Below are 26,129 nucleotides of genomic sequence, written 5' to 3'. Positions count from 1 at the left end.
GTAAGACATAAATAGAATTGCCAATTCGGCACTCAATACAATATAAAGAAATATTTTTTAAAAGAAAAAAGTTAAATAATAACATAAAGAAAAATTTGTTTGTAAAGCAAATTTTTATTTTTATTCATTTATCTAAAACTTTGAAGAATACTTGTTATAAACATTAGAATGAAAACATTAAACTTTATGAACTTTTATGAACAGCTTCCTAAATTTGTTGAGTTTTCAATAATTTTGTGATAAGTTATTATTTTTTAAAAAATCAATGAGTTTTATGTATTGTTGGTTACTATATTTAATATGATTTAATAAATTTTTATTAAAAAAAAAAAGTTTATGAGTTAATTAACTCAAAAATTATTCCCATTCCCCTTTCCTATCATATTACGCTTCCCAAGAAGGGTAATATGATAAAAATTATTTCAATTGCTTCCCCTGATTATCGTAAGTCATTCGAGACATAATCCAAAAATTAGATTGTGTCTTATTTTAGTATTTTCCAAATGAGCCACGTTTTGCAGATAGCTACTTACCCACATATAATGTCCCCAAATGTCCTTTTTGTACTTAGATAGGAAAAAATAGGAAAAAAATACTCAGCAATATGAAAAAGATTGTCACCATTGTGAAAAAAATCTATATTAAGAAAAATATATGCACCAAAATGAATGCACCAAAATGAATGCACCAAATGTATATCAACGTAATCATTATAATATTCTTTGTTTCATTTTCAAATGTAAAACCAATTCTTCCTCCCTTTCGTTTTATGATTTGCATTTGTCAAAAAAAAAAAAAAAATTTTTCTATCTTTATTAATTATATTATAAATATATATTATTTGGCATAGTAGTTTTATTACGTAAAATGTACATTTTGCGCAATGATAATTTTATTGAGAATCTATTTTTTTCAAATGAATTTTAGTATACTTTTAAATTATGACTTTTAGTTAAATTATGACTTTTCGCGAATCATTTTTTATGGAACAAAATAGTTTTAAAATATTTTACTCGGGTCTTTATTTAACAATGCAAATACAACTCGTATTAAGCAAAAGCTCTAAGACATAACTTTAACAATTAATGATTTATACTTTCAATAATTTTTAGTATTTCCCCTATTTATATTTATAAACGGAATCTTCAGTATAAAAAAAATGTAAATAATTTGTTTATCTTTTAATGCTTTAATTAACAAGAGAAATCTTATCATTTTAGCGATTCTTGACGACAAGACGAACTTCTTCGAGTCTTCGCGTTCTTTTGTATATGATTTACAATCTTTATTTAAAAATTTTATTATATTTTTATAACTTATCTTGTAAGTTTATAACGAAATGCTGTTTAAGGTGTAACTAACGACAAAACCTAGGACACGTTAAAAAAGGACACAAAAAAAAACCTAGGACACGTTTACTTTTAATTTTTTGTTCTGAGAACTAATAAAACTCAGCAATTGTCGCAAGAATGTCAAATTAATTTGCAAAATAATACTATTTAGCGTGTACTGTCTATTATCATTCTTCTCTTTGTAACGAGGTAATTTATTAAAATGAGGCTACTTTTCTTTTCTTTTTCTTCTTTTACCTCTCTTGTATGGGAACGTTTTCGTAATGTCACCTCTGCGTTTAAAGATAAATTCCATATAATTTCGTGGTATTTAATTGTGGGTAAATTAACTGAACCGACGTCACCATATAGTTGTGGGAAATCATTTTGGCTAAACTAATTAAAATAGTTGTTAGCTCGCCATCGTCAAATAAATTTTGTTTTCTATATGGTATTAACTTTAACAAAGTAGTAATAATTTATTGTTTAAGTAAAGTATATATATTCTAGTATTGTCATTATTATTAAAAAGTTTCGAATCATAATAGCGTTAAATAGTATTATAAGCAATATCCAAGTGTTGGTTGTGGAAGTTTTATATAGCTTCGTGTATATTCTCCACGCATATCTGCATAACTTTAACATCCGCTTTTATTTCGGCAATGTATAACAACTGCGTCACTTCGTAAAAATTTCGGCTTCCATTTAATTGATGATTTATTCTCATTTTGTATCAAGTTGGGCAGGTTTTTTTCTTAAAAGTCCAACTAAACATATTTTCATTAAAAGTTAAAACGCTTTTTTCCTTAAATTTTATTATAAACTACTAAACAAACAAAAAAAGAAATATTTAACAAATAAAATAAGTAAAAATCGTTGTTCATAAATTAAAATAGATAAATAAGTTCTAATAAAGTCACATAGCAATAACCATCTCATTTTTGCATCAAGTTGGGCAGGTTTTTTTTTTAAAAGTCCAACCAAACATATTTTCATTAAAAGTTAAAACGTTTTTTTCTATCTCATTTTTTCTTTTATATTTAACTGCTATTTTTATATAATATTTTTTTTTGTTGTTCAATTGTTTGGAAACAGAATTTGTTCTCATTGTTGGAAAATTTTTTGGAAAAAATAATTAAATCTTCATAAACAGTTTTACAGTTTTTGTAAATACTTCTGTTGTAAACAGCTAAAGGTCGCTAAACGCTGATTTCTTAAATAAAGAGTTCATTTTTAGTTCTTTTCAAGGTATTTCAAATTGATTTAAATATTTTCGGATTTGTTTTGTTCTTCTCCAGATCAATAACTAAAAGATTCTATTCTTTTATCTTTTTTTTTTTAAAGGAATCTTAAACCGTCATGCAACGGTTATCATTTAAACGGTTTCATTTTCAGTCTTTCAAGAATTGAAGCATAGTTTTGTCCTTTTATATAATTAGGGAGAAGTTAACGAGAAGTTAAAATATTTGGGATTGTAGTATCTATTTCGCTATCATTCCTCATTATCATATATACACGATAATTTTTTAAGGAATTTCAAAATTTATATATAGGTAACCAGCCGGCACCAGCCTTTAAACCGACGCATTTTATAAATTTGACCTCAAGTCAATGTCGCATACAGCTTAGGTATATAAAACCTTTAAAATACTTTGTCAGTGACAACGAAATTACAAAAATATAGTTGCATATTTATTAACACGTCTTTAAATGTGCGTATGTGTATATCTTAAATGCATCTGGTAATAGTTAGGAAAAACAAAACACGCGCGTTTAATGATGAAGAGCATTTTAAAAATTTTAATGCTTATTATTAATAAGCTTTGTTCGGCAGTTTTAGGATCTTTTTTTTATGAAAAAGGAGAAATTCAAATGAACTCGATTACATGATTTTAAAAATGGTTTAGGTTTAAACACGTCATCAAACTCATAAAGAAAAAAAGATTAGCACTAGTAAAGGACAGAAAATAATCCAGTAAAACAATTATGCACATTTTAATGATGAAGATTACGTAAGGTATTTTAAGATTATTATTGGCTGCTGATTGAACTTTAAAAAAGAACAACAAAACTCAAACTTTTCAAACCTATCAAATTGCTCTTGAATTTTTTTTTTTTTTATTGATGGTTTAACAATTTTTATTTTTTTGCTCTTTTTTGCTGAAAGCTTTCAGAGTTTTTTATAAAAATTTTTATTTTGGATTTCATAAATCTAATTTTATGCACGTCACAAAAACTTAATGCAATTAAAGATATTTTATACTTTGTTATATTCATAACAAAATTTTTCAGATCTTTAAAATCTATACATTTTTATGGTATTGGTAATTTGAAAATGATATTTATTATTAAAAGTTTTTTTTTTTACTTAGCACTAATAAAAAAACACTTTAACATAAGGATTATAAGACGCCCAAGGCGATTAACTAGAGGCATCATTTCTTACGGATGGAAGTGGAAGGGTGGAAGTACAAGGTCTAGTCGGAAACTGGAATCGACTGTTTTTCTTTTTAATTAAACATTTTACGTCATTGCCAATAACCAGTCTTTTTTTAAGGGACTTTAAAATTTCTATATAAATTAACGCTAATTTGACAATTGTCTTTAAATAGACAACAAAGATTGCAGAAGTTATTTCTGAAATGATTGAAAGTACAATTAAAGGTTAGAAATACTCTTTAACATTCCTCATAAACGCATATATGCATACCTAAATATGTATGCATGTATGTATGTATGTTTGTATGTATGTATGTATGTATGTATGTATGTATGTATGTATGTATGTATGTATGTATGTATGTATGTATGTATGTATGTATGTATGTATGTATGTATGTATGTATGTATGTATGTATGTATGTATGTATGTATGTATGTATGTATGTATGTATGTATGTATGTATGTATGTATGTATGATGTATGTATGTATGTATGTATGTATGTATGTATGTATGTATGTATGTATGTATGTATGTATGTATGTATGTATGTATGTATGTATGTATGTATGTATGTATGTATGTATGTATGTATGTATGTATGTATGTATGTATGTATGTATGTATGTATGTATGTATGTATGTATGTGTATGTATAAATGTGTATGCAGTTTAATGGATGATTAAAATGATAAGTTTTGTAGTATATTTTCTAGCATGCGACTAAAATTATCAAGAGCCTGTCTATTTCAACCATTTAATAAGTTCTTATAATTACCACTATATGTAACCGTTGTAACTATAAAAAAAAATTTCAATTATCACATAACAATAATATTTTAACTATCTCAATTATTTTTAACAAACTTATCTTGTAAGATAATTTGTTTTAAATAAATAAATCCATACATACATGCAGAAACACATTTTTTTTTGAGATATTTTATTAAATATATTGCACTCTTAAAGCTTTTGGAGGAAACAAGGATTGTCAATAACAAAGTAAAAGTTTCCATAATTCAACCAACCTATTATTATTTTACCATTGCACTTTCTATCATATAATACTATGTATGGATGAATTCATTTTTATCTTTAACTAGAAGAAATAAACTTTTTTTAAATATTGCAAACCAATATTTTTCTGTTAATCACAGGTCTGCTAAAAAAAATTCAGCTTAGATAATAGACACAAAAAAGTTTGCGTTGTTGCATATATCGCTGTTACTTTATGTTATATTTATAATTATTTACATAATTATTTACATGTTATATACTTTATTGCTGTTATGTTACCATATTTGCTTCAATTAGACAATTATAGGATTTGTAATTTAAGAAATGCTAAAATCTGAAAATTTAAAAATTATCTGCAATTAATTACCGATTTGAAATTTTTTTTTGCTATTGTTGTTTATTTTTATTTTTATCAGTTATTTGAATATTGTTAAAAGTAATTTTTACAAAATAAAACAAAACATTTTGAATTTTTTTTTAAAACAAGAAGGATTTCTCCTTTATTAGATATTTAAAAATTCGCAAAAATTTCTCAGTTATTTATCTGACATATAAATATAAACATAAAATTTTGAAATTGATAAGCGAGATGAAAGAGTAAACATGAGCGAGAAAAAAAATATTATAATCGCCTTTTGTATATCGCTTTAAACTTATCTTTTTCTGGCTATTATGAAGATATTAACGTTCCATTATAAAACGCCTCCTTTTATACTTTATCTCCAATATCGGAAAAACTGAACACAAATGCACTTTTTATATAAACATGTAGTTTTATATGTATCTTTATTATTTACATTTTGTCTCAAAACAAACAGAAAAAATTCACTAATAATCAAGTAAAAAATAAAAAAACCTAAAATAGAAAAATAAAAAAGAAAAAGTATTTTCTATGTCAACTTTTTATTGAAAAAATAAACTTTAGCAAACGCAAATCAGGAAGCTTTATTAAAAACTCAGCAAAAAAGAATGACGACAAAAAACTAATCCCGGCATTCTTCTTTGATCTTTATCTCTAGCTATTTTCATAACCTGTAATTATACTGTTTTTCCTATATCAATAAAAAATGAACGGGGTGAACCAAAACTCGACAATTTTAAGGAGATCTAGACAAAAACTTGATTTTTATTGAATATATAATGTTTATAGTGTGCTAGCTGAACTAAAATCAGATAGAAGATTTTTTTACTAATTTTGTTATTGGATTAATTTTTGGCACACTTTTTGATAAATTTTCAAATGATGAAAATCAATACTGTCATTAAACATCCCCTCCCCCCTCTTTAAAGTAGTAAAGATTTAACTTTTTACATATTAATTAAAAAGTCTATAAATTATTATGATTTTTTTTCTAATAATTTATTTATTTATTTTTTTTTTTCGTGAAATGTTTCTTATACTTTTGTGAACTAAATAAATCCTAAACATAAAAAAAAATTTTTTTTTTTAAATATATCGATTTTGCATTTTATACTTTTACTTGTTTAAAATTTATGTTATTATTGTAAAAGTTATTTATATTATATTGTTACAAATCGTTGCAATAATTATTTGTTGTAAAAAAACTTTATTGATGGAAAATTTCTTAATAAGCTAAATTTAATTAAATTAGTTTTTGCGGTTTTGAAAATAGAAAATTACTTTAATAAACATTGTATTTATAACAGGTACGAACGCTTAGGATTTAATTTCGTGAAAAGTCCTAATCTCTTTCCTCAATTTTGGTTTGGTTGCGTATTTTTGTTTGGTTGTGTCCCAATTTTAACATATATTTGTTAGAATTGGGACACAACCAAAGTGTTTGAAATATGCTATCGTTTTTTCTTTATGCATTTTTTTTTCTTGTTTTATGTGTACCTAAAAGATGTTAAGTTGCATCTCGTATACTATTATTATTATTTATTATTTTTCTTACCTCTATTTTTTTTTCAAAGCCGAAATTTTGTGACCTTTTCATTTTGGTGTTGAAATTTCTTATTTAAAAAAAAGGCAATTTCTAAAAACTGTTTGAGTATGAATTAATTTTGATAAACATTTTTTTAAATTGAATGTATTAAAATTTGAGATGTAGTTGACTTTTGCCAAATTAGGCGTAAACAAACTCAGTTCCTAGATTTAATGCGATTATAATTATGGCGTTGAAACTAAAAACAAACGACCTAAACTGCTATTCAGCGGTCGTTGATACTTTTTGGAGCATTTGGGGTGCAAAAAACAAGTTTTCTTGAACAATTTTATTTACAAATAATGGAAAGGTTTTTAGAAACAGACAAGAGTCAGCTGAATGTTTAAAAAAAAAAAGATATATAAACATAATCATAAAAAACTTACAAACCTTGCCCTATTTTAAAGGCGGTTCAAGAACTTCAATGAGTTTTTGAATTTGTTTGCAAACGATCAATATATTAAAGCGAGTGATGTATAATTTCCTCAATCAACTAATCGGATTACGCTCGTTACATAAATCAATTTTTTTTCCTTTGTTTGTCACTCGATAAAATAGCAAGGTTAGATTTAATGACATTTTTATTGGATTCAATCACCATAAGTTGGTTAGTTTAATTTCGTCAAAAAAGTCAATTGCTTGTAAATATAGTTAAGCTCGATACACAAATTAACTTTTTTAAACTGTTTAATTATAGACAAATACCCTTTTCCCGACATGAATTTTCCGATTAAAAGTACAGAAAACTATCGTGATAGCTATTCAATAAATTATAACGACATGAATATAAAGAACGTCGTGCCACCATTAGACAGCAACAAAGTCGAGACGGAGGGAAAGTACAATTCATCCGGGCTGCAATACCCCTTTTCGAGAATTCCAACTGCGCAAAAACAATATACTGGCATTGATAGCTTTTCAACTTCACCTTACAACGCTTTTTCAAAAGATCATACTCCAACTAGTAATTTTGCAAGCAATCTAACGTCAATGAACCCGTCATTGTCTAATATGCCAAATAACTTAGAAAAATCTTCAATAAGTTCATACGATAAAAATGACAGTGAAGGTGAAGATGACGATGAAGGTAGTTTTTATTATATAGTTATTATTTTATTAAAATAATTATGCCATTATGTTTTAATATACATTCATAAAAAATAACATACGTCATTTAAATAAACATACGTCATAAATATGTGTGTGTGTGTGTATATATATATATATATATATATATATATATATATATATATATATATATATATATATATATATATATATATATATATATATATATATATATATATATATATATATATATCGTACACCCAGATCAAGGGTGCCACAATTCAAAAAGTGTCAAACTGAGAAAATCAGGGTAGAAGTTTTAAGTTTTTAATATTTTTTCCAACTAAGAGTACCATTTTATCTGTCATTTTGTAAACATTAGTTTTAGACTTGTGGTATTTTGTCACCATGTTGAAGTAAAGAAAATGCAGAATTATAAATAATTTTAATATTTAGTTAACAATAACGCGGCAGGAAATCAAATAAATTCGATATTAAAAACAAATTAGAAATGTCAAAACAAAAGCAAAAAAGCTCATTTGTACAAATTTTAATTAGTTCTCTTTTATTTTAGATTTAACGGGAAAAACCAAAGGCAGCAAGCTTCCACGTAAACCTCGTACAATTTTTACGAGTCATCAGCTCCGAGAATTAAATCGTTCATTTGAACGTACGCATTATCTTTCGCTTCCAGAACGTGCCGAGCTAGCTCATGGATTGGGACTCACTCAAACTCAAATTAAAATATGGTTTCAAAATAAACGTTCGAAATTTAAGAAAATTATTAAAGCAAATGGTGGACAAATGACCCCAACACCAAACCTTAGTCAAACCGGAAATCTAAATACGTGGTCAGATTACAGTAAACCATATTCTAATCACGTTGCACCACATCTTAGTTCATTTTCTAATAATTCCCATAGCCCAGCTCCATTTTCACCGGACTCGTGGTATTATCGAATGAATGGAGGCTATGGAACTCACGAAAGCATGTTTCCATACACTCAAGTCTCAGGCGATATGAGGCCACTTGAAATGAGATCAAATATAACTCGTCCCAATTTTTCTTTTCATATGTAAAAAGAAATGTAACATTTATTAAACATTTTTTCCAAAACCTAAGACTTGAAGTTTTACACCGTCCACCGATAAAGAGCGTGTTACCTTGCAAGGTATGCAAGGGCGTTAGTTTTCCTTGTTTTGTAACTTTCTTTTTTATAAAAAGAAATATCTTTTTTGTAAATATGTAAATACCAGAGTTAACGAAAATATAAATTTCTATTATATGAAACACTTAATTTTTTTTACTCAAGATGTTTCTATAACAACAGTTTAGTATATTGTATCCATTTTTGATATCAGTTGCCATCCGCTAAAGTTGACGTGATGAGTTTTTTATTGTTTGCGTTGCTTCTTGTGCTTAATATAATTTTGCTTCTAATGTTTTGTAATATTTTTAAACACAAATTTACATTCGAGTCTAAATGACTTTATTTTTATTTTCATTAATAATTTCATTTCATTATCATCATTATCATTTATTATTTTTTTATTATACTTATATACTCGGATAACATCAAAAATTGTTAAACAGATTACAGCCATAGTGTGAAGGACTTATCATGTCCAACCTCGTTTGGATGCAAATCATTTTTTTCTTTAATATAAATGCAATGCTATTTTTATTCAAAACTAATTGCAATACAACTCTTAATAAATTTTCATATTTATTGGTTTGTTGCTTGTTTTATTACAAATATTTATTATTTATCAGTTTTATGTTTGTTAAATAAAAGCGTGAAAACCGTGTAAGGAATTTACAAATCTTTTTTTACTTAAACAGTAAAAACATAGTAACTCTCCCTAAAAACACGTCGCGTTTTGGCGAGAGTTGTATTTAAGCAGAAGAAATATTACTAATCTAAAGTGAGCACATTGTTTCGGCGAGTTTTTTTTTTTTTTTTTTTTTTTTTTTAAAGTTAGAAACTAACTCAACCTCGAAAATTATTTGAAAACAGTAATGCAAGCATGAAAGCTGAAAATTTTAAGCGTCAATGACTAACGCTTTGGAATTAGATTTTCTGCAATAGATTAGAGAATTTAATTGATTTTGTTAGATGCGACTTTTTTTTTTTTAATTTATTTTAAATTAAAAATATCTATAAAAATTTTAAATTAATATTAATTATAACATTATTAAACATTTAAAAAAAATTGGTACACTTTATAGTATATAACCAAGTATAATAATATAATAGTATAATACCAATTTATTTAAGCTAAGCTTAAATAAAATTACATTATAGAATTTTATTGCAACATAGTATTATAAAATATTATTATAATATAGCAGTTTCATATAAGCTTTACTTATATAAATTGATACTATATTTTAAAATATCAAAATTATTATTATCGGTATTATGTAAATGGTATCGTGACGATAATATTTACATAATACCGCGACATTATAGCGGCCGTGTTGCAGTAGTTATTGCCCTGGCGTTTGAATGAAGATGTCCAAGGTTCAATGCTTTCTCTTGTCATATAAGCGACATTAGTTCATATATGCGACATGTGGCAGGAACGTTTTTGTTAAATGCTCTCCCATGGTTCTTCTTTAGGTTTTTATAGAGCACCCTAATAACTAGAGAGACAAAGAATATGTCGTCAAGTATGTTTAAATTATATTTTTTATACAGTACGACTAACATTTGCAAGATTATTTTGCTCCTATGTTTATTGTAGTTTCTAATAACTTTATATTTTATATTTACTAATTGCCTAATATTACGCATTTATATAGAGAAAGTTTTGTGTCATTGATTAGCGTTTGAATGGTGAAGTTGGTGGACTTTAATCTTTAGTTGCGGACCTTATAGATCAAATGAAGATCTAATCATATGATCAATCAATATCAATGAATGACAATAAAAATTAAGATTCTGAAAAAGACAAAAAAAAATTTATAAAAGATATTTTCAAAAAATAATTTCGATAACATCTTTTATAAAATTAAAAGTATATTCTTCAGGTGATTTTTATATAATCAAAAAAGTTACTTATTATTCATTAAGTTTTAGTTTACTTAGAAGAAGGTACAGAATGTAAAAAGTGTTTTTCATATCTAAAAATATATTGATAATAAAGTAAGTGCTTATATCCAACACAAATACCTCCAAAAATGTGGTTTGTTAATAATTTTAAGGGTATTTCTTTCAATTTTCACCAAATGGTGTTGAGGTATTTTTAAAATTGTGAACAATTAAATTTTTTATTAAAGAGGCTGTTTGTTTGTTTACATATATATGCTCTCTAGAAAAGGAAAAAATTCCAGTTAAATATATGTAATACCAAACTGTACCTAATAGTATTTTAAGATAACAACGTCTTTTTATGAATATCTCCAAGATATTCGTTATGATTTAGCTCATTTAGATTTTCAAGATTACTGAAATCAACTGTATTGAGAAATCCATTGCTTCAGATGACTTTCGATGGATACTTTTCCATATGTGTGCAATCTTTAACTAGACGTTTTTTATTTTTATTTCCCTTCCTCCCCTCCCTCTCTTCCTTAATATTACACCATTTCTTCAATGATTTGACAGAAAAGTATAAACTATCATTCTAACTTGATGGATATTGAAAATATCTATCAAGTTTGAATGATAAAAAGAAACCTCTTTTTATCATTCAAACTTGATAGATATTTTCAAATTGCCTTCAGCACATTCTTTTTTCTAATGCTATCGTTTCCTTAAGTATTTTAAAACTTGTACGTAAAAAAAAAAGGTCATTTTTCCCAGAATGTTCAACAAATTTTACTTTCAATATTTACATTATTTTTATTGATGCATTATTTTGAAGTGTTGATTTGGGTCTAATTGACATTTAGTTTAATTTAGCCAAATTGTCATTACTTGACTTTATTGGATTATTTAAATTAAGATAAGCAATAAAAATTAAATCATACAGCAATCTAGCGTAAATCTACTAATATGCTGTTTTACCTGCAGCTTTAATTTAAAAATATTCAATTTGACAAAATTCCACGTAAATTGTTGTCCGTTTTTTTAGCAGTTTCAATATACCTTTTTTATTATTGAATACAATAATGAATTTTATGCTTATTCAAAATCAATTAAAAGCATAAAAAATCAGGAGTGAAATTGACAAAAAGTGGTTTAAGTTTACGTCGGTGGTAACAAAATGTTTAAATTGACGTTGATGTTAATAAAATGTTTAATTTTACCTCGACGTTAACAAAAATACAACGCTAATACTTGTTTATCAATTTTAAAATCTCTTTTATAATGCTACGTAATTTAACTTAAAAAACATTCCGATGTTACTTTTTGACCTTTAAAATGTAATTTTAACTCCGCAGGCAGAAAATAGTTTTTTTTAAATCACTTTTTTATCTGAGAAAATTGAGTCTGTATAATTGACGTATATAATACGTTAATTATATGCATAATTATACATATATAACAATGTAATTAGCGTATAATTACATAATTCAACAACTTTATAAGCGTACTGTGCATTATGGACTGAATCAATAGTTGGAGAAGCTAAAAATGATATTGCCAAAATTTTTTGCAAAGTATTGTGTTTTATGGTAGGGGAAACTGAGCAGACTGGTTGCTTGACCCAACTTCTGCGTTGCTCAAATTGAAAATATATAATATAAAATGCTGCATTACATTATTTAAAAGACAGCATTAACTTAATCACTGAAAATGTTAAATCATTTAATCTTAACATTAATTGAATCACTGAAATACCCCCTTCCTGGTCATTCTTGCATCTAATATTATGCGCACAGTAAAAGTAAAAAAACGTACGAGGAAAGTTAAATTTCATGGTCCAATTGAATTAATAAGGATCATCAAACAACTTAATCAAAATCATCCTTATCATTTTTAAGATTGTGTAAAGTAAGCTTATGGTTATTCAATCGTATATAAAGAGGATAATAGTGTATATTCTGATTTATGTAGAAAAGTTTAAATTAACAGTTTTTACATTTTTTACGTCTTTGTTTTTGTTTGTTATTGTGTTTTTCTTATTACTTTTTTGTTTGTTTGTTTTTTGTTGCTTTAAATTTGCTTTAAAATGTAAGTTTATGATTTCTCAATCCTTAATGAAAATTATTTCAACCTTGAATTTAACCTCTAAACTCTAAATTTTTAATTTTTCCATTTTCTTAATATGATATAGTGTACGAAAGTTTTGAAGCAGTGGTGTAGTAGTTTAGTAGTAGTGGTGTAGTGGTGTAGTAGTTAGAGCTTTATGGTTCAGAACTGGAGCTCCGTGGTTCAAAGCCGGCTCTGATTGTATACATGCATCAATGGTAAGTAAGGAGACGTGAACTTCTGGTTAAAGATTATTCCGTGGTGCTCTGTGAATTTTTACAACACCTAAATAACTATAAAAAAAAAAAGTTCTTTATATTAACGGAATTTATTGAGTGGTTGGACAAGAGGACTTCTAAGTCTTCTTCTTACCCTTGTTATATACATTGTTAGAAATTTACGGAATGTATATATTTACATGGAAAAAATATTGTTCAAAATAAAAATAAGTAAAGTCACAAGACTTCAAGTACTATATAGCAGTTAATATAGTGTGCAAAAATTTACCCAAACATCAAAAATACAATTTAAACCTAGCCATAATCAACCAACTGTGCTAATATCAAGTTCATTGAGAAACCTAAGAGAAAGAAACCTGGTATTGAGCCATCAACTTCTAGGAATTGATTATAAAACTAAACTTGCACAAAGAAACTTGTATGTTCAAAAAAGAAAAAAAATTAGGATTGCACTATGGCTTTAAAATTCAATATATTGAAACAAAGCTTTTTTATCATATGAAAGCTTTGATCCAGACACAAAATATATTCGTATGATATATTCAGAGGCAATTTTACGGGGGGTGGGTGTGTGTGTGGCGGCGTGTTCCAACCCCCTCTCCCCCCCCCCTCCTAAAGAAGGTGATTTTCAAGTTATAGTTGGTTTTTTTACGAATTTAGTCGGCTAGTCGAGTATTTGACAAAATTCAGTCGCGTAATTTTCAGTTTTTAGGACATTTTTTTTCAAGGCACCAGTCGGTACTTTTTAAGGATTCAACTCCCCCCCCCCCTTCTTCCTCATTTTATACTTAGAATCGCCTCTGGATACATTAATAAAAACCTATATTCATAAAACTTATATATTCATGAGGCATTTTTATACCACTATCTGATTGAGTAAGAACAAGTGAGTGCGGTGTTTCCGATGAATATGAATGATTTCTATTTAAAAATGTTTACAATAAAAGCTTTGATCAAATTAAGCTCTCCATGTGAATAACATGAATTTGTGAAAACTTTGAACTACGGCTAACGACATGAATAAAAATGTTTATTTATATCTTCCTTTTTTGAAACAATTTAAAAATAAGACTGTTTCAAAATTAATGCGCTTCTATTCTTAAAAACGTAAACAATTCCCAGTGGGCACGGGACAAAAGTAAGACGTCTTTTAAACGTCGTTCAATAGAAGTTTAAAAGACGTCTTTTTTACGTCCCGTGCCCACTGGGTTGTTGTTGAAATAATCATTTCAATTCTGACGGCAATACAGAGCCGTTAAGGAATAAGGTTATTAATAAGCAAGCAAAAAGCATTTTACTTTTTACGTATCCATATTGTTTCGCCAAATAGTGTGTGTAAAATCTTGAGCATGTTTTTACAGCGAGACGTTATTACAAAATTACAAGAAGTAAATATTTACTGACTTTAGTATGAATAGTTTTTGTTATTTCGACGATAACAAAGTTAGAGCTTTGATGATGCAGGTGTTGAAACTAAATAAGAACCAACCAATAACATGCCCAGCAAGAATAACAAAAAACTCAGCAAATTTGGCAAACTAAAAAAAAAAAATGCAAGACAACCTCTTTACCATAGACATCGACAATAATATAAATTAAGTAAAAATGGATATTTCAGACCACTTATTATTTTTCTAGCCATTAAACAACGGGTTAAAATCTAAAAAAAATAATAAACAAATTTTTAATTCATCTATTGCTATGTTATTGGGGGCATTTACATTTTAATGAAAAAGGAAATAGCTTTAAAGAATTTTTATTTTTTTGAAACTTTAATTTCGTTATACAAGCCTAAAAACAAGAAAGAAATATAAAGAAAACTGAGATTTGTTTGATAAAAAATAAAAATTACTATTCTAAATTAATTAAAAAAGCTAAGAATGACTCAAAATGCGCTTGGCAAGTGTTTTTAAAAAAATTACTGAAAAACAAAAGACACGTTCAAAATCTTTGCCGCAAATGCTTAAAAAAATTAGGAAACTGGCGCAGATGAAATTAATGTAAATATATTAATATATTGGTTTTTTAGACTATCTATTTAGTGAGGAATTTTCCCGTAACGTTAAAAAATTGCCAGAGTTAGCCAAATGTACAGGAACGGCGATAGATCCAATATCAGTAATTATCATCCCATTCCTGTTCTATCAGAAAAAGTTATAGTCAACAGAGTATACAATTATTTAAACTCCAATAAATTAGTATATATAAATAAAAAAAAATACACGAAAAAACTGAGCATGCGATTGTTCATTTTGTTTATAACATCTCTAAACCTTTTTTAAAAACCTTATTATACAGTTGACGTTTTTAATGATCTATCAGGAGCATTTGAAATGGAAGATTAACATACTTAATCCAAAAATATAAATACTATTGTTTAAAATTAGTTAAAAATAAATTTATAAAAAGCAATTTATCAAACCGTACGCAAGTTGTGTACAGTCATGATGATCAATGAATCCCTAATCGGTGGTGTTCTATTTTCAGAGCACTACTTATTTGTCTATGTAATCAATTTAAAAGTTTCTAAAATAATGAGTTAAATGATATAGACAATACTAAACTTTTTTCTTCTCATAATGAAATTTATGAATTATTTTCAACATCAACTTAATTTATCCTTGTTACGAATTAAATTCTTTTTACTACTTCAACGATAACTTTTTTACCAAATAAATTTTTATTGATGAAATTTTTTATTGTTGAAATTGTGATAAAAAGAGTTATAAATTTCTTAGAATAGAACATTTCTTGGAGAAATTTCTTAGAATAGAACATTTCTAGGAGAAATTTCTTAGAAAACAACATTTCTAGAAGAAATTTTCATTATTTGTTTTTACCGACCTCTTTTATTGAAACCTTAAAACGAATAAATACTAATTGTTAAATGAACTACTTTGTAAAACAAAGTTCCGTCACTTTTGTGTTGGCTATCAAGAACAACGCCGGGTGGACCCCCTGGTCCGCTGGCGTTGACCTTGATATATATATATATATATATATATATATATATATATATATATATATATATATATATATATATATATATATATATATATATATATATATATATATATATATATATATATATATATATATATATATTGTAGTATTTGTGTGAATATTTCTTGTTAAAGAGTTCTCAATACCAAAGTAGAGCAATATATAGTAAAAAAAAAACTAAATAATTATAACACTCGATTTATTTAAAACATTACTCCGAGTTTCACGCAAATAGCGATCATCAGATGTAACAAAATTTTTGTCAAAAAGATGGAAAGAAAGTGTGTATGTGTGGGTGGGGAAGGGAGGGGGGGGAAGCAGGGGGGCTTAAGAAAATTAATTTAGAGGCCCAGAAAAAATGTTTGTAGTAGGAATTGGAGGAAGTGCGTGGTCCTTTTTTTGTCACTACGCTACTGATGTTACCTAAAGTCAAAATAAAGAAGCTAGTCAGGGCAGTTAAGTACTTTATATTTAAAGTTTTTAATTCGTTTTAAATCAAACTGAAGATTTAAATCTACTTGGCCATAAATTTATTTTTCTTTTTGCACAAAAAAAAAAAAAAAAAATTATATAATCAATAATTATATATTAAATAAAATGGCTTTCAATCTGCAATTTTATTTAAATTTAAAATTTTATACTGAGAAAACATTTAGATTATTGTATGCAATAAAGAGATCATAGTTTTAACTTACACCTTTTAGTTTTAAAAATTGTCCTAAAAAAGTCTAAATCTAAATCATTTAACAATTAGTGTTTATATATATATATATATATATATATATATATATATATATATATATATATATATATATACATATATTTTTTTACAAAATGGTTCATTTAACAATTAGTGTTTATATATATATGTATATATATATATATATATATATATATATATATATATATATATATATATATATATATATATATATATATATATATATATATATAAATTAGTAAAAAACACTTGTCTAACTTTTATCTTCTTAGATAAGTGTTTTTTAGAGTTAGATAAGTTAGATAAGTTAGATAAGTGTTTTTTACTAATTTATTATTGCTCTGTTCTTTAAGAAAATTGAGCACTCTATTTGTAAAATACACTAACATAATTTACATATATATATATATATATATATATATATATATATATATATATATATATATATATATATATATATATATATATATATATATATATATATATATATTATATATATATATATATATATATATATATATATATATATATATATATATATTTCAAGAAAAACAACAACATTGTGATGGAAGTTAAAGTTTCGTGGCTATTGGCAATTGTCAGCCATACCTATATATATTAGCTGGTTAAAACTATCATGGTGTGAGTAAAAATAAAAATTGAGTCAACAATTATGATCACAAAGCAAGATTCTGCTCAATTTGAGACTGGTGAATGGTCAAAAACTTTGAAAGTTACTCAAAAATTTAGTTATCAAAGATAACTAAATTTCTGAGTAACTTTCAAAGTTTTTGACCCACTGGTTTTAATCTAGCAACCGTGGTGTATTGGTTAGATATCTGGCTTCAAAACTAAAGGTCTATGACTCGATACCGAGTCATAGACCTTTAGTTTTGAAAAATTTAGTTATTATATATATATATATATATATATATATATATATATATATATATATATATATATATATATATATACATTTTAAAGAATAAAATATGGCTGATGATTGCCGAAGGGCATGAAACTTTAAGTTCCATCACAAAGTTGTATTTTTTCAAATAATCAAACTCTTTTTATATATATATATATATATATATATATATATATATATATATTATATATATATATATATATATATATATATATATATATATATATATATATATATATATACTGTGGTCATATATGCATCATTGGTAAAGAAGAAGGCGTGAACTTCCTGGTTAAATACTATTCCGCGGTGCTCTGTAATAAGATCTTAAAGGCTTCTTAGAACACCTAAGCAACTAAAAAAAAAAATGTATAACTTTTTTTTAATCTAAAGTTGTTCTCTTTTGTGTTTCATATAACTGTAAATAAAATTAAATATATAGTTAAACTTTTAAAAAAAGATTTACATTCTACATTCAATTACTTTTTAATTTTTTTATTTTTTACAAAAGTGCGTTTTTATGTAGTCTACTTGTTATCTTCTGGATCACATAAAAACACGCTTCTTGAGAGCTATATAACGTAAATTCTTTATAAGAGTTACCCCTTATTTTCAAAATTCCTTTTTTTTAATTTTTACTCCTAAATTTGCAAAAAACTTTAGCTTAAATTATTACTTGTCAAATTTGAATTAAAACTCGGATGGTTTTAAATGACCCGTGGCTGGTTGACAAGATGTTGTTGCAACGGTTTTTTTACGTTGGTTACACACCAATTTTTAAATTGGTTACCATTATCATATATATTGTCCTAAAATATTTTTGGACTAATTATCTTGCCATCAACTTTAATTACATTTTTTTCAGATTCTGGCACAGAATCTGAAAAAAATGTAACCAAAAAAGCTCTTTTTTTAATCGACGATTGTAAGATACTCGAAGAAAATTGAAAGATATCGAAGATACTCAAAGAAAATTGAAAGTTCTTATCATAAATCATTGTTGTGGGAAATTTTTTAATATAACAAGTTTTTGACTTTTCAAGGTCAAAATTTTTCACGGTCAACCAGTATTTGACTTACAACTTTTTAAACTTTGCAATCTAAGTTACACTCGAAAGGTGAAGACCGCTTTTTATTTTTAAACTAATTATCTTGGGAATAGAAATTTTCACAAACTTTTAGTAAATTGTTTTTAATAGTAGTTAAACTTCAAATAAGTTAAAACAATTTTAAAAACCGAAACAGAACAGAATGTGCTTTTTAACGAGTTTTCGAACGGTTTATATAGGGAATTCCATATAAGTTTAACTTTAACAATATGCAACATGCAAACACAAGTTTTTTATACTTCATTACGTTGTTAAAGTTGGCATTAAGTCAACAGATTGACGCATCTTTGACGCGGTATCTAGAATATGATGCAAGCGCTTTAGCTCTGCATCACGATTAATTTAAACGCATGATTGCGCGCTTAATTTTAATCTTTTTGGTTTTTTATGTAGTCGCAATTCTAAAAAAAAAAGAAAGTTAATTACGCAATTATTTTTTTAGATATTAATTTTTACATTATAATAAATAATGTAAGATGATTTTACTTTTTTTTTTAATTAATGTTTTTCTCAAGCAATCCGACAGGAAAAAACTTCGACAGTAAAGTTACGGTCGTTTGTTTATTTTTAAAGGTGAATAGTTTTTCACCGAAACTTTCGAATATCGAGGGAAATCAGGTAAAAGTATGGACGCATTGTTAATAATTGACTATTATATTGATAAGAAATTATTAATTTTATAAGAGTGATTATTCTACCTTTTTTAATATAATAAATCTTTTCTTGAGTTCCCTCAAAGTTTTGTTTCCTTGGCAATTAACATTCTGAGAAAATTTTTAATAATTTTTATATTTTAATATTATTTGATGAGAATTTGTTTTTTGCAGTAAAAATTGGCTTCTTGAAAAATTAAAACTTTGAGCAGCCTTTTTCGTGTCACCTAAAAAATTTTTACATACTGTGTGGTTTGTTTAGCAGTTATTTTTGTCATATACTGATACCAAGCAATTTCACGTTGAGCAAGCAACAAGGCTAAATTAGCAATAATCAGTCAAGCCTATACTGATTGCTGATTAAATTTTATTTCATTTTTCTTCTTGCAAGAATTAGGAATATGCAAAATAATTTTCAATTCAGACTGTAAATAAAGCCAACGTCTGAAATGATTTGAAAATGATCTACAACGACGTACGCAAAATTAATCATTAGATAATAATCAGTTCTAAACTCTAGGATTCTAGATTCTGATTTGATCTTCTCTTTTTTCCTGAATCAAATAAGATTCAAAGTCAAATCTAATAACAAAAACATGAAAAAATAAAAAATTAAAGACATAAATATTGTAAAAAAAAACTAATAACTAACTTTTCTTTATATACATTGATATAATAAAATATACATCGATAGGGATGTACCGGAATTCTGTTCCGGCCTTTTAGGTCATTCCGGTTCCGGCCGGAATTACAATGTTTCAGGCCGGAATGCCGGAATGCCGGAATTTATTATTTACCCCTTTTTTTTTTGGAGACATGTGATACAGCCGGTGTAAACTAAATCGAAAAATCTTTTTGTTCCACAGGGCATTAAAGAACTATAGGTAAACCAAGGTATAAAACACAAATTTCGTTAGAAACACAATGTAATTTTATTTGCAGTAATCAATTATGTAAAAATCTCTAGAAGTTTAGGAATATTGTCGTGCAAAAAGAGTTGCTATCCAGTTTTGGGCAACAAACTAGCTCTTTTTTCATCAAAAATGTTCCCTGCCTCTGAGAAAAGTGTCATTTTAAATGTTACTTAAATTTAAAATAATGAAAAAGTATAGTATGCTTAGTACATTAAATATTTCAATTTTAACCTAAATGGAAAATAGAAATAATTTTAGATATTTAAAAAAAAGATTTCACCCGATAAATCAGGCTAATGCTCGTTGAGATTTTACCTTCCAGATACTTTATATGATCTCTCCATATTACATTTTTGTCAAAAAAGAAGGCAAATAATTTTATTGAGGCTTCACTTTTTTTATCGCAACGTTCAATACAAAATTTTTAAAAGAATTTTGTCTCGTTTATTCCCCGCTGCAAATATGAAGCTTTTTACAGAGCAGTTAGATAGATAATAACCAGGGTGCGGATTCACAACTTTTGCGTAACTCTTGCGTAGCTGAGCAAAAGTTATAAAAAACTTACGCAAAATATTTTTTGCGTGACTATTTGGTATTCACAACTTTTTCGCAGCATTTGCGTAAAGTTAAGGTTGCGCATAAGTTACGTACAACTTAGGCAAAAACTTACGCAAAATTTAAGGCAAATATTTTATAACTATATGTGTAAAGGAAGTAGTTAGTATTACTAATTCTTTTTTTAAAGACAGGGCTTGCATTTACTTACAATTACTTTTTTGTTGTTTTTGCTATATTTAAAAATATAGCAACAGTTTAAGGGCTATTTAAATAATACGTGACATTCTTAGATAGGGTGGGGATGTTTGAAAGTGTCACGAAATATCAGATGGGAGAGAGGGTGGTTAGCCACAGTGTGACATGACAAAATTTTAAAAATTTAAATTCTAATCACAGCGGAATAGTAAACCTTTAGCATAAAAGTACAAACTCAAAGATTTGTTTAAAAATAATGTCACGTCACAAAGAGGGCGGGGAGAGATTGTTTAAAATGTCACATATACATAGAAGGGAGTCTAAAAACAGCAAAAATGTGTCTCGTATTATTTAAACAGCCCCATATAGCATATACGTACAATTACTTTTAAAAGTAAAAGCATATATAGCAAAAACATTAGTTTATTTGAAACTATTTATAAACAAAATTTCTATTGTCTAAAATATAAGAAAAATTTTGAAAACATAAACAAAAGTTCAACAACTTTTCCTTAACATATTATGAAAAATTCATTGTATTTTTCAAAATATGTTATGGAAAAGTTGTATTTTTTATAATATGTTATATCGAGTAGACTAATTCATTATTGTCTTAGTCAAGTCGATATAAATCTACATTCATGTCATACATATTATCATGAAAAATACATTAATCTATTTTTCATAATACGTTATGGAAAAGTTGTGTTTTTCTTAACATGTTATATCGTTAATAAAAATTGTATTTTTCATAATATGTTATATACTAGACTAATACATTATTTTATTAGTCTAGTCGATATAAATCTACATTCGTAACTTCGATGCGTACAGTTTCAATTGTATTAATTAATAAAAGTTCGAATTTGAATTTTAAATCTATTTGCTTTTTGTAAGTTTTTTTCAGTGATATTTCAGATTGAGAATTTGTTGTACCATTTTTGCACGAATAAAAACATGATTCTTATATTTGATGGATAGAGTAGGGGAGAGTGGGGAGAAATGTTTTTATGTAAATTTTAGTAAAAACATAAATAACAACAACTCAGGAATGTTTGTTATATTTCTCAATAGAGTAACCATTTATTTCAAAATATAGTCTATGAAAAAAATAAAAATTATCATACATAATAAAAAATAAAAAATAAAAAACACCACCCCAATATGGGGTGAAATGGACCACCTTTGGGGAGAAATGGACCGACTTTGAAAAATGTGTTGACATTGAATTTATTGAACGCTGTAGCCCGTGCCAGTGATATGGCTTCTGGCTGTATGAGTGAAAGTTCTGGATGGGGTCTCATAAATCCAAAAAGCTACTCTCTTCCGGCCATTGAATTGGTGATCCATGGCGCAAAGCATTTTATGTTATTCATTGTAGTCATTTCAAGGGTAAGAACACGAACATTTTTTGTTGTTAGGCCATAAAACATACTTGAGCACTTGGCCAGGTATGTTGCTAAACAACTTTCTTGCTCTGCAGTAAATAACAGGCTGTGCTGATAGTTGAGACACAGGCTAGTTTGTTTACTTTTTGCCTTTTTAATGTTGTTAATCAGTGTTGATCGGGCAACGTTAAATTCTTTTGCCGCTTGTCATGCCCTTCTTAACAGCAATTACAGCATCTATCATAACTGATTCTAGGACTTTGCCTTTGTCAGTTTTCCTTATGTAAACTCGAGGCATTATTGCCTGATAAAAGAAAAAAAAAAATTTGTCATTAACTATGTTTTGACTTTTAAAAATCTAGATTAGATCAAGAGCTAAATCTACTTAAAATAGAACCAGCATTAATAATTAACAGATTTATTACAGTAAAGATAAGACATAGATCTATATAGATTCAAACTGCTAATTACAAGCATATCATCCCTATAGAAATCTACTGCTAACCATGAATCAAATGAATAGGGAGAAACGGACCTCTTGTGGACCATTTCTCCTCACTGGTACCTGAATTGGTTGAAACACTATAAAATTTTTATTTATTGAATTTGTAAGGCAAAATTTATAAATTATTATAAAGAAATGTTGGTTTTACAATAATACAAACTTAACTTGAATTCTGATGTTGATCCAATGAAATATAGACGTGCAAATTGGTTAAGAAAATACTTGTTTTGTAACAAGTATTTTCTTAACCAATTTGCACGTCTATATTTACGTCTATATAACCAAGTATTTTATAGATTCAAACTGCTAATTACAAGCATATCATCCCTATAGAAATCTACTGCTAACCATGAATCAAATGAATAGGGAGAAACGGACCTCTTGTGGACCATTTCTCCTCACTGGTACCTGAATTGGTTGAAACACTATAAAATTTTTATTTATTGAATTTGTAAGGCAAAATTTATAAATTATTATAAAGAAATGTTGGTTTTACAATAATACAAACTTAACTTGAATTCTGATGTTGATCCAATGAAATATAGACGTGCAAATTGGTTAAGAAAATACTTGTTTTGTAACTGAAAAATTTCCGTAAGCATATAAAAAACGTGCATAAGAATTAAGGAAAAGAAAATTACTGAAGTTACTGAACTGTTGGAACATATTGAAAACAATATGGTCCACTAGTTTTAAAAATAGCCAGGGGTGTCCATTTCTTCCCACTGTCCATTTCTCCCCACTCTCCCCTAAAGTTAATTCTGTGAATCAGAATTAACTTCATTGTGAAACAGAATTAACACTCATTGACAGAGCAAGTTTTGATTAAATCACTACAACAAGTATTGTAGAAAGAAATTAGGTTTTAAAAAACAATGCTCTTTTTTTTAATAATTTAAATTATCCATAGATTAATAATCACTCCTGATAATTGAAATAATTAAAAATAGAGCATTCTTATTCAAAAAAATCCTAATATTGTTAATACTTTTGGATAATTGAAATCATTGAAAAACATAGAATCATTATTCAAAGTAAGTTTAATATTTAGGATATAATAATTTTTTACTTCAATAGCCTGATTACTCGGAGATAATTTTAGCCTTATTGTATTTTGAAATAGCCTTGTTCTCATTTATAAATTAAAAAAAAAAATAGATATTTGAAAAACTAATGACTTAATTACATATTTTTGTGAATATTGTATCTATATTATTAGCACACGGATTTTTTATGCTAGTTATGCAAGTTAAAGTATATACTTCAATAATATTATTGTATATATTTTTGTATAATATAGTATAGATAGTATAGTATAGATACAACAATAAGTTAATATAGTATGGATACATCATATAGTTTTGATGTATGACAGTAACTAGTTATTAAGTTAACTTATTTAATAAGTTATTGGCATACTAGAAAACTGTATGATATATCCGTACAATGGTTGCTCTCCTTGTTTTAGCTAGGCTATCAGAGAGTAATCCATCCATTATATAGATCGTATGTATATTTTTTTAACCTTAAATTTAAGGTGAAAACAAGTTTTATAAAACAAGTTTATGTAGTACATCTAAATTTTTGGTAAACATATTGCTATTGTTGTTGTTGTTAAAAAAAATTAAAGTTGTATTATTTATATAAATAACTGAACGTATAGCAGTATAAAATTAATATAAAGTTATATTTTATTGGCAATAACATACAAAATCTGAAATCTTTTACAATAATAAAAACGCCATTTTTCAATATTATTAGATGATTTATAGTTACTTCAAATTTAAGTCAGAAAATAGCAGACGTAACTTTTCTTGCGTAAAGTTTGCTGAGCACTTTTTAGGAAAATGTTGTGAATACCGTTTTTTATTCTTGTTGCGTAAGTAATAACTTACTTCAAAACTTAAGTTTTTGGTTAGACTCAAACATAAAATTTATATCTCTTGTAGACGACAGCAGCAATATTCTTAAATCTATTCAAACTAACGAAGAGAATATTTCGGCTAAACTTGAAGAAGTTAAGAAAAAAAATACTATCGATAAGTAGCAAAATAAATAAAATAATAAAAAATAAAAAGTAAACATAGAGAAATTAACAGAAGTTTTGAAAAAGCAGGAGGGTTAGTGCGTATTTTCACCAACAATTTTTAATATTTCAAACTGCTTAAAAAAATTAAATCTTAATAACAAACGATTATGAGTAGTTATTAACGATTGAGGTGATAAGCGATACCAGCAAAAGCGTAGTTTTACACGTCATATGTAGACCTCAAGTTATATAAAAGCATTTATTAAATACTTTAAGTGTTTAATTACAAAAATAATACATTTGGTACTTGCATTTGTTTTGTGGGCGATTTTTATTTAGTCTTGCTCGGTTATGGAAAAAAAATTAAAACGTCAGAAATTTTCCCAAAGTTATGTTTATAAAGTTATATTTCAAAATGGTTTTATTCCAACAATAAACAAACCAACTCGCATTACAAAAAATTGTTCTACACCAATTGATTAAATCACAATGAACAATTTCAAAAACATTAAAATTTAAACATTAAAATTTTAAACATTTAAACATTAATGGGGGGGGGGGGGGAAGGGGCTAGAGTTATTTGGGGCCCAAGCCAAATTTTTGAATAAAAGGATTTTTTAAGATGTCACTCTACAAAATAATATGTATATAAACATAGCAACATTAACACTATGTAGGGAAAAGGGGGCTAAGTAGTACCCCCTAAGGGAAAAAATTATTAAAAATAAAACTAAATGTAGGAAAAAGTTTATTTTTAGATAGAAACAAGCATTGATGAAACTAAAACAAACAATCATGTTTTCAAGATGTAAATATTAAAATAAAGAGCACACTAATAAAAACTAAAAATAAACAAGGTGGTATTAATTACTCACAAGAAGGTTCAAATAGTACCACTAGTGAGGCTAATAAGTACCAAAGGGAATGAAGAAAATATATAAT

At 26.5% G+C, this 26,129-nt stretch overlaps 1 protein-coding gene across 2 annotated transcripts; it reads left to right on the top strand.

Moving 5' to 3' along the window:
* Positions 1-3,690: 3,690 nt before the first annotated feature.
* LOC100204611 (homeobox protein DLX-1) lies at positions 3,691-9,095 on the top strand. Of its 2 annotated transcripts, none has more exons than XM_065810165.1 (3): positions 3,691-3,995; positions 7,434-7,823; positions 8,379-9,095. In XM_065810165.1, exons 1-3 carry the CDS (start codon positions 3,974-3,976, stop codon positions 8,882-8,884), a joined length of 918 nt encoding a protein of 305 aa, XP_065666237.1. In that variant the 5' UTR covers positions 3,691-3,973; the 3' UTR covers positions 8,885-9,095. The 2 variants fall into 2 exon arrangements, with proteins under 2 accessions (XP_065666237.1, XP_065666238.1); XM_065810166.1 differs by lacking the exon at positions 3,691-3,995 and adding an exon at positions 7,247-7,343.
* Positions 9,096-26,129: the final 17,034 nt, after the last annotated feature.

The sequence above is a fragment of the Hydra vulgaris genome, chromosome 11 (assembly GCF_038396675.1).
Source record: "Hydra vulgaris chromosome 11, alternate assembly HydraT2T_AEP".
Lineage (NCBI taxonomy): Eukaryota > Metazoa > Cnidaria > Hydrozoa > Anthoathecata > Hydridae > Hydra > Hydra vulgaris.
This window is presented reverse-complemented; position numbering and strand designations above follow the sequence as displayed.